Raw genomic sequence first — 9,703 nt, 5'->3', positions numbered from 1 at the left:
AGCTTTATCTGGGGGATTCTGATTCAGCACCCGACATGGCTATCCCAGGGCTGCCACCAGTCCAACAGCCTCAACAGGGCGACCCATGCCCCCATCCCTGGGGACCCGGGATACTCATTTTTTGTGACATTATTTAGTTGTTCTCTTTATTATTTTTTTATTTTTAAAAAATATATTTTATTGACTTCTTACAGAGAGGAAGAGAGAGGGATAGAGAGTTAGAAATATTGATGAGAGATAAACATCGATCAGCTGCCTCCTGCACAACCCCTACTGGGGATGTGCCTGCAACCAAGGCACATATCCTTGACAGGAATCAAACCCTGGACCCTTCAGTCTGCACGCCAACGCTCTATCCACTGAGCCAAACCAGTTTCAGCTAGTTGTTCTTTTTAAAAAATTTGTCTTATTAATTACAGACAGACAGATAGAGAGAGAGAGAGATCGATTTGTTGTTCAACTTATTTATGCATTCATTGGCTGAATTTTGCATGGGCCCTGACCAGGGCCAAGCCGAGACCTTGCTGTATCAGCGAGTTTTATTTGATGGTGTAGGGGGCTGATCAACTACGGGATAGTCCCACATAAAACCGATGCCCGTGATGCCAAGGGCCTGGGTCTGGCCGAAGATTCCTGTGAGTATCTTGCCACGGTCGCTCGGGGAGGCGGTGAAGGTGTAGCCACTTTGCATCCCAAATGGGGCCCAGCGCCCCAAGTTGCTATAGGCAACCAGGTAGCGGATGTAGATCCTGTGTGAGCCGACCATTCCTACAATGTATTCATCTGGCCCCAGGAGGAATTCCGTGGAACGCCCACCTGGGGCGCCATGCATTCTGCCCCAGTTGGATCCATATCTCAGCTGGACACTGGAAGAAAGGGGGAGATTTGAGCCTCATCGCCCCCAGGTCCTCTATCCCTCACACACCCCTCCCCGCAGCCACCAGCCAGGAGAACAGCCCCATCCCTGCGACACAGGACCCTGAGCCCAGGACTTGGGGATCCTGAGGCAGACAAGCCACTCTACTGCTTTCGGGCTCTGTGGTCTTGGGCTTGTTGGCCAGCCTTACAGGCCTCAGCGTCCCCATCGGCAGCGAGGGGGTGGTTGTTGGGAGCTGGCACTGAGGTCACCCGTAAGGAGAGCTCTGCGAAAGGCCGGGTCACCATGAGCCTCAGGCGGCGCCAGCTGTCACCCTTGCTCAGAGCAGGGAGCTGTTCCCCAGCCACGCTTGGCTTTTCTGAGTGATTTCAATCACTCCCAATAGGTCAGGTTGCAGGCCTGAAAAGCAAGTGACTTCTCACACCCCCTGGGGGAATCCCACCAGCTTTGCTCATCTGAGTCTGTCTGTGTCCTTCCGCACACCTTGATGCCTGTCCAAGAGCCGCCTCCTCCACCGCTCCTGGCCCCATACTCTGTCCCTTTGCTCCTGGCTGCCCTCCCCCATCCTCTCTCCCAGGTCCCGGGACCCCTTCAGTGGAGAGCAAGGATTTCCCCCGGCTCCAAGCAAGGACACCCCCTAACATCAGGGGAACGGGCCTGGGCTCTGCCTTGACGGGGTCTGGAGAATTGTGTTCAAGCAGTGGTCCACTCTGACCCTCACTTCCTTCCTCTTTGACCCTAACCTCCCCCCTGACCTTCCCATCAGGCATTCTCAGACTGAAAGGCTGCTTTTGGTTGAGTTGAGTTTGGGTTGAAAGGAGCAAGGAGGGAGAAGCATTATTTATCCCTTTTTTAAGATCAACCCAAGAAGCAGTGTCTGCACTTGCAGGTGGAGACAGAGGGAAGTGGGATGGGTGTGCAGGAGAGGAGGTGGCTGAGGAAAAGGGACAAGACGAAAGGTGATGGCTGGTGGCTGTGTGACTCCAAACTGGCCTCGGGGTTCCTCAGGAGCCCCGCGAAGGCGTTGGAGAAGAGTTGCTAAGTCCCCCTCCCCAAGTTCCCAAGACCGTGGCACGCGTTAGGAAAGAGATGGGACCCTGTGACCTGCCCCAACTCACCTCCTAATTATACCTATAGGACTTACGGACACCCGGATCCCAGATATGTCATTTGTATTGTCTGGAGTGGAGCTGAAGTATGTGCCTGTTGCATATCCATACATCTCTAGATGGACGAAAGAACCAGGTGAGAGAGGGAGAGAAAATACATGGTAACATATCGGTTATCTTTTTGCAGAACTGATGAAGCCCCTCCCGGCTGAGAGGACGGTCCTGAGACCAGAGTGAGTCCAGGGCTGAGCCCAGGCCCAGGGGGTGGGCTGAAGGGAGGCAAACCCAGCCAGACTTACGATATGCCCAGCAGGGGGTGCTCCACAGGACCGTGAGGGTCAGCCACAGCAGCATGGTTTCTGGCTCCTGAGTCCCAAGGATCCTGGAAAAGAGGGAAGAGACCACCAGGTGCTCAGAGAGGGGCCCTGCCTGACCCTGTCGGCCCCATTTATGGAAGGGAACCACCGCCGTACCTGGCCAGGAAAGTCTTGTCACCCGGTCCTGGCACAGGGGAGTCTTGCACCTGGGCACCCTCCACCGGGCCTTTTATACCCAAAGCCATGTGGGCCCCCATCCAGAAGGGAGGAGGAGTAGGGGACACCCTGAAGTCAGATCGGTGGGGGCTGTTCCTGGGGGAGGCACCCGGATGGACCTGCCGTGTTTGTTGTCTTGGCCCTGGAGCCTAGGCAAACAAAGCGGGACCGGGTTGAGGATTGTGCTGTCACCTCTGAGCACCTGAACTAGACCTTGACTTCGGAGGTGTGGGGAGCTTGCTGACAGCCCCTTCCAGGTTGCCTGGACAGGTTCCAGCCTCATGAGGGGCCACAGGGGAAATGTTTACAGAAGGTTCATGTGGCCCAGGGCTCCTGCCTTGTGCACAGTTGGGTTGAGGGCCTCATTTAGGTCTGGGCAGAACCCATGGTCCCTATGGCTTTCAGGAGTCCAAGCTCCCCTCCAGAGAGCCGGACAGGACTATCGTGTTCTGTGTGTATGGTAGGAGGGGTTGGCCTCCCAGGGTCTGTCACTTGGAAGGTGTCTGTGATCTTCCCTCGGTGCCAGGTCTGCGAGTAGCTGGGGATGAAACAGCCTTGACGGGGTGTGGGGTGACGAACAGCAAAGGTGACATGACAGGAGAGCCCGGAGTTCAAGCCAGTTACGGTCCCTGGCCTGTACTTGCCCGCTTCTTCTTTTCAACATAACAGATGCCGCCGTGTCCTTTGCCAAGGACTTCCTGGCAGGTGGAGTGGCCGCAGCCATCTCCAAGGCCGCGGTAGCACCCATTGAGCGAGTCAAACTGCTGCAGGTGCAGCATGCCAGCAAGCAAATCACTGCAGATAAGCAATACAAGGGCATTACAGACTGTGTGGTCCGTGTCCCCAAGGAGCAAGGAGCCCTGACCTTCTGGCGCGGTGACCTGGCCAATGTCATCAGACACTTCCCCACCCAGGTCTCCACTTTGCCTGCAAAGATAAATACAAGCAAATCTTCCTGGGTGGTGTGGACAAGAGAGCCCGGTCTTGGCGATACTTTGCAGGGAATCTGGCATCAGCTGGTGTCGCTGGGGCGGCCTCCTTGTATTTTGTGTATCCTCTTGATTTGGCCCGTACCCGTCTCTAGCAGCTGATGTGAGCAAAGCCGGAGCTGAAAGGGAATTCAAAGGCCTCGGTGACTGCCTGGTTAAGATCTACAAATCTGACGGGCTTAGAGGCCTCTACCAAAGCTTTAATGTGTCGGTACAGGGTATTATCATCTACCGAGCTGCCTACTTCGGTGTCTATGATACTGCAGAGGGAATGCTTCCAGATCCCAAGAACACTCACGTCTTCATCAGCTGGATGATGGCCCAGTCCGGCACAGCTGTGGTTAGGTTGACTTCCTATACATTTGACACTGTTCGTCACCGCATGTTGAGGCAATCAGGGCACAAAGGAACTGATTCATGTACACAGGCACACTTGCTGGAGGAAGATAGCCCATGATGAAGGAGGCAAAGCTTTTTTCAAGGGTGCATGGCCCAATGTTCTCAGAGGCATAGGTGGTGCTTTTGTGCTTGTCACGTGTGATGAAATCGAGAAGTTCACATAAATTATTTCCTAGTCTTCCCTCCCCCAGACCCTGTGAACAGGCCTGTTATATCATGTACCATCTCTTGTGCATTCTTGACAGACTTTTGGTTGTCTGTTTATCAGGGGCAACTACTTTACTGGGTGAAAATGGGAAGCAATATTCATCTGACCAGTGTTCTCTTAAAGCCATTTCCATGATGATGATGGGACTCAATTATATTTTTTATTTCAGTCACTCCTGATAATGAATTTGAAGAAATAAAAAATATCTGAAATATATAAAAATAAATAAATAAATAAATAAACGAACAAATAAATAAATAAATGTGACATGACAGGAGGCACAGAGGATTGGGAAGAGGTGAGCCGCCAGGCCAGCCCGCCCTTCCGAGAGGGCTTGGGGCCAGACCAAGGGCTCAGATTTCATCTGGAGGTAAGAGGTTCCTTCCCAGGGTTCTGGGGACCCTGCTGGTGCAGCAGGTCTAGGCTGTGCATGAGGGTTTAAACAAGGCTGTCCACTGGGCCTCCCCAAAGTTTTGGAAGAGCCATCGGGTCATAGTCATCAACACAGGGGCTGAGACCTGGCCAGGGTGGCTCAGTTGGTTGGGCATTGCCCCCTGCACCTGAAGGTTTGCCGATTTGATTCCTCATCAAGGCACAGGCCCAGGTTGCACCAGTATTCATTTTGAGTTTATTTTTGTGTATAGTGTAAGTTGGTGATCTAGTTTCATTCTTTTGCATGTATCTGTCCAATTTTCCCAACACCATTTATTGAAGAGACTGTCTTGACTCCATTGTATGTTCGTGCCTCCTTTGTCAAATATTAATTGAGCATAGTGATTTGGGTTGATATCTGGAATCTCGATTATATTCCATTGATCTATATGTCTGTTCTTGTGCCAGTACCATGCTGTTTTGTGAACAGTGGCTTTGTAATACAGCTTGAAATCTGGTATTGAGATCCCTCCTACTTTACTTTTCTTTCTCAGGATTGTTGTGGCTATTTGGGAGAGTTCTTTCTAGGTCAGTGAAATAGCCCCTTGAGTTTTTAGCAAAAGGCCAGCTAAGGAGTACCCAAATTAAGATAATAACAATGTACCTACCTATATAGTTTAACTTTAAAACATTTGGCTCTCAAAAAAATTTTGATCATTGTGTTGTTGATATTTGGCTCTGTTGACTAATGAGTTTGCGGATCACTGGGTTAGGAGATTCACTTGCATAATGAAGGGTTTTGGGATCAATTCCCAGTCAAGGGCATGTATTATACCTTGGGTGCAGGTTTCCCCAGTCCCAATAGGTGTGCATGCAGGAGGCAACCAATCGATGTGTCTCTCTATCTCCCTCTCCCTTCCTCCTCCCTCTCTCTAGAAATCAATAATGAAAATACCTTTGGGTGAGGATTTAAAAAAAACCCAGAAGGCACACACTATTGAAATACAGATAACATAGGTGAATCTCAAAATTATAATGTTGAATAAAAAAAAGTCAGACACAAAAGAGGATATATCACTTGCTTTATGTGAAATTTTCAAAAAGGCAAAATGAATTCATAGTAACAAAAAGCAAACAGATACCCTGGAACTGAATTTGGGAGGGAACTGGGTACCAAGGACACCAGGGGACCTTTTTGTGATGATAGAAACTCTCTGCATTTTTGTGTGGTGATGATTACATAGGTGTAAACATTTGTCAAAACTCATTAAACTATACTGTTAACGTGGGTGCCTCTTTATTATATATAAATTATGCTTCAATAAAGCTGATTAAAAATACAGGAAAGGAGAGAGAATCCAAAATGGCGGCATAGGTAACACCTAACTGCAGCCTCACACAACAATTTCAGTAAAATACAATTAAAATATAAAATGGACATTACCCAGAACTACAGGAAAGTCAACTGACTGGAAATTCTACAACGAGAAGGAAAGAGAAAACCAGAAGGAAGAGCGGAGGAGCTGTAAAAGCCTAAGGTATGGAGACACGCTACACGTGCAGAGAGGATGGAGCTGGAGAGGAGGGGGCGGCTGAGTGCCTGGCTGGCTTCCCTAGTGGGAAGGAGATAAAAGCTCTGGACTGTGCTGAGCCCCAGTTCCAACTGCACTGAACCCCAGTTCTAGGCCAGACCCTGGGGACCCAGGATCATATAGAGGGAACCTGGGCTGTAAGGCAGAAATCCAGGGGAGCGGCATAAGGAAGTCCCAGAGGTGCGCATATTGCACACAGAGAATGGGTGGTTGATTGTACCGCTGGAATGCCCTGGCGGGAGGGAGACAGGGGCTCCAGACTGCTCTGAACTCTACTTCCAACTCCACTGCCAACTGAACTGAAACCCAGTTCCAGGCTCATTGGGGGAGAGCCTAAATTGTTTGGTAGCAGGTGAAACTCTAGGGCACCTTTCTCTCAGAGGTGCTTACAACGAGTACTGAAAGACGCTGAGGAATACTGAGACTCAGGCGCCTCATAGGGCGTGGCTGATGGAAGCCAAGGCTGTAGGCTCCACACTGAAACTCCGCCCATCCAAGCTGAACTCAGAGACTTTTAAGGCTACCAACTCAGGGAAGTTGCAAAAATGCTCAGACAAGGAAACAGATCACAAACGAAAGAAATGGAGGACAAAAAGCGACTGGATATAGAGTTCAAAACCACACTTATGAGGTTTTTCAAGAATTTCCTAGAAAAGGTCTATAAGACCTATGAGGATATGAAAAGGGATCAACTAGAAATAATAAGGGATCAACAAGAAATAATAAGGGATCAACTAGAAATAATAAGGGATCAACAAGAAATCATAAAGGATCAACAAGAAATAATAAGGGATCAACAAGAAATAAAGAATACATTGTCTGAATTGAAAAATATTATACAGAGTCCTAAAAACAGAATGGAAGATCGCAAGAATCAAGTCAAAGATTTGGAACATAAAGAGCCAGAAGATACTCCTCCACAGAAGCAAGAAGACAAGAGAATACAGAAAGTTGAAGATAATGTAAGAAACCTCTGGGACAACTTCAAGCGAACCAACATCAGAATTATGGGGGTCCCAGAAGAAGAGAGAGAGCAAGATACTGAAAATATACTGAAAGAAATAATGACAGAAAACTTCCCCCACCTTGTGAAAGAATTAGACCTATAACTCCAGGAAGCACACAGAACCCCAAACAAAAGGAATCCAAAGAGGACCACACCAAGACACATCATAATTAAAATGTCAAGAGCAAAAGACAAAGAGAGAATATTAAAAGCATCAAGAGAGAAACAGGTAGTTACCTATAAAGGAGCATCCATATGATTGTCAGCCGATTTCTCAGCAGAAAACATCAGGCCAGACAGGAATGGCAAAAAATATTCAAGGTGATGAGTAGCAAGAACCTACAGCCAAAAAGACTCTACCCAGCAAAGCTATCACTCAGAATCGAAGGCCAGATAAAGAGCTTCACTAAAAAAAAAAAAAAAAAAAAAAAAGCTAAAGGAGTTCATCACTGCCAAACCATAATTATATGAATTGCTGAAGGGGGTTCTTTAGGAAGAGAAAGAAAATAAAGATAAAAATTAAGAACAACAAATACATAACTATCAACAAGTGTATCTAAAAACCAAGGGAATTAAAAAACCTGATGAACAATATTAACTGTTGAATATAATAGAATCAGAGGTATGGAAGGGGAGTGGACTGCCGATTCTCAAGGAAAAGAGGAATGAGGGATGTGGCAAGAGACTGAACATAAACTGTGCACCTATGGATGAGGACAATGTGGGGTGGGGAAAGGGCAGAGGGTAGGGTAGGAACCTGGTGGAGGGGAAAAAATAATAATATGAACAATAAAGGTTTATTTAAAAAAATACAGGAAAATCCAGAGAGAATACAGTTGAATATCAAAACTCTATAGAGATAACATGATCTAACTTTAGAAGGAGTAGACAAAGCCATAAAGGTTGGGAGGCCATGTCCCCGTGTGTGCTCCATCAGTGGCCTTATTGAAAGTCTTCGGACAGGGCAACAGAACAGATTTTTAAAATATATATATATTTTATTGATTTTTTTACAGAGAGGAAGAGAGAGGGATAGAGAACTAGAAACATCGATGAGAGAGAAACATTGACCAGCTGCCTCCTGCACACCAGCTACTGGGAATGTGCCTGCAAAAATTGTTAATCGAACCTGGGACCTTTCAGTCCACAGACCGACGCTCTATCCACTGAGCCAAACCGGTTTGGGCAGAACAGATCTTTTAAGTCCGGAATCTAAAGAGAACTTAAGCCAATTCACCCAAAGGAGGAAAGGACAGGGCTTGTCTCAAACATTCTCGGTGGCTGGCCTTCTGCTCTGGGCAGTTGCTTATGTCTCCAATCCCTTGGGGGTCATCCCAGGCAGGACCTGTCTGCTTTCTTCCTCCTCACGTGCCCAGGGCTCTGCAAACACCCCTTGGCGTTGGACCATTCTTTGCCTTGGTTGGTCAATGTGACTGTTCTCCTTAACCCTCATTGGCTCTTCCTATGTCCCATGGGGCTCACTTTTTGGAGGCACCTGTGGATAGGAACACAAACACTGAGCACCCCTCCAGGACACCCCAAATGGAATCCTGCTCAGGGCAGAGCATTTGAGGTCACACTGGTAGTGCATGTGACGCGATGGTGACTGACCACAAAGGCAATGGCTGAAGGACTCAGGCCACACTAGCAGGTAGGAGAGGGGCTGGGGCTGGAAGGGACGGGGAGGCAGAAGTTGACCTGCCTGGAGACTGAATCAGGGAGAAGGGGGCTTAGCAGGGTCCTTGGGAAACAGAGTTTCCTTCCAGGGCTAGCTGCATAATTTGTGGGGGGGGGCGGGGGGAGGCGGGGGGCGGGGAGGGAACTAGTGTAAAATGAACATGTGAGACCCTGCCCAGGCCAGGTAATCAGTTGGTTGGCATATCATCCCAGTGCACCCAGATTGCGGGTTCCATCCCTGGTCGGGACACGTGCAGAAGTCAATGGATAGAACAGCAGATCTCTCTCTCTCTCTCTCTCTCTCTCTCTCTCTCTCTCTCTCTCTCTCTCTCAAAATCAATCAATCAATCAATAAAAAGTAGAAAGAAAATGTGAAGCCCCTTGATCAAAATTTACTATGACTTTCAGGACAGTGACCAGGTAGGGCTGTTCTGAGCCACGGGACAGGTAGCACAGCCATGCAACAGCCCTTAACTCCATCTCCTCATGAAGCCCTGAAGCGTGTAGGAACAGAAGATCCTGCTCAGTTCCCTTTCCTCTACCTCCACCTGAGCTCTCCTCCCCACTGCCTCCCTGAAGTGTTCTCCAAGTCTGCCACCCCTGACCCCATAGTCCAAGTCCTGGGGTGCCACCTCGGAGCCATGCTGGTGTTCCCGGCCCTCTCACTCCTCTCAGTCCGGCCTTCAGCGCTCAGGGTAAGACTCTGCCCTTTCCTGTCCTTACCCACCCAGCATGAAGCCCTGGCCTTGGCTCCTGCTGAATGCAGAGCTGAGCCAGACATTTGAAGATGTGGCCCCTGTCCCCACGAACTCTCCTGCCCACCCTCTCTGATATACGGCTGCCGCAGAGACGCAGTTACAAAGGGGAGCCTCCACAGGGATTGGGTTTCCCTTGGGGTGATGGCCTCATTGTGGAGAGCGGCTATAGTGTTTGGACCGGTT

The 9,703-nt window shown here is 48.9% G+C and overlaps 1 protein-coding gene and 1 pseudogene across 2 annotated transcripts; one reads left to right on the top strand and one right to left on the bottom strand.

Annotated features, from left to right (window-relative positions):
• Positions 1-529: 529 nt before the first annotated feature.
• Positions 530-2,548, bottom strand: ZG16B (zymogen granule protein 16B; the record flags this gene model as incomplete). The annotated part of the gene is made up of 4 exons (XM_084882136.1): positions 530-866; positions 1,996-2,101; positions 2,286-2,368; positions 2,460-2,548. 4 exons carry the CDS (start codon positions 2,546-2,548, stop codon positions 530-532), a joined length of 615 nt encoding a protein of 204 aa, XP_084738262.1.
• LOC311621750 (ADP/ATP translocase 2-like) lies at positions 2,547-4,088 on the top strand (annotated as a pseudogene). The gene is made up of 2 exons: positions 2,547-2,602; positions 3,118-4,088. The product of its transcript is annotated as an ADP/ATP translocase 2-like (transcript).
• Positions 4,089-9,703: the final 5,615 nt, after the last annotated feature.

Source organism: Pipistrellus hanaki, assembly GCF_964339955.1.
Source record: "Pipistrellus hanaki genome assembly, chromosome: 4".
In the NCBI taxonomy this organism is placed as follows: Eukaryota; Metazoa; Chordata; class Mammalia; order Chiroptera; family Vespertilionidae; genus Pipistrellus; species Pipistrellus hanaki.
Note: the sequence above shows the minus strand (reverse complement) of the source record. Positions and strands in the feature narration are given on the sequence as shown.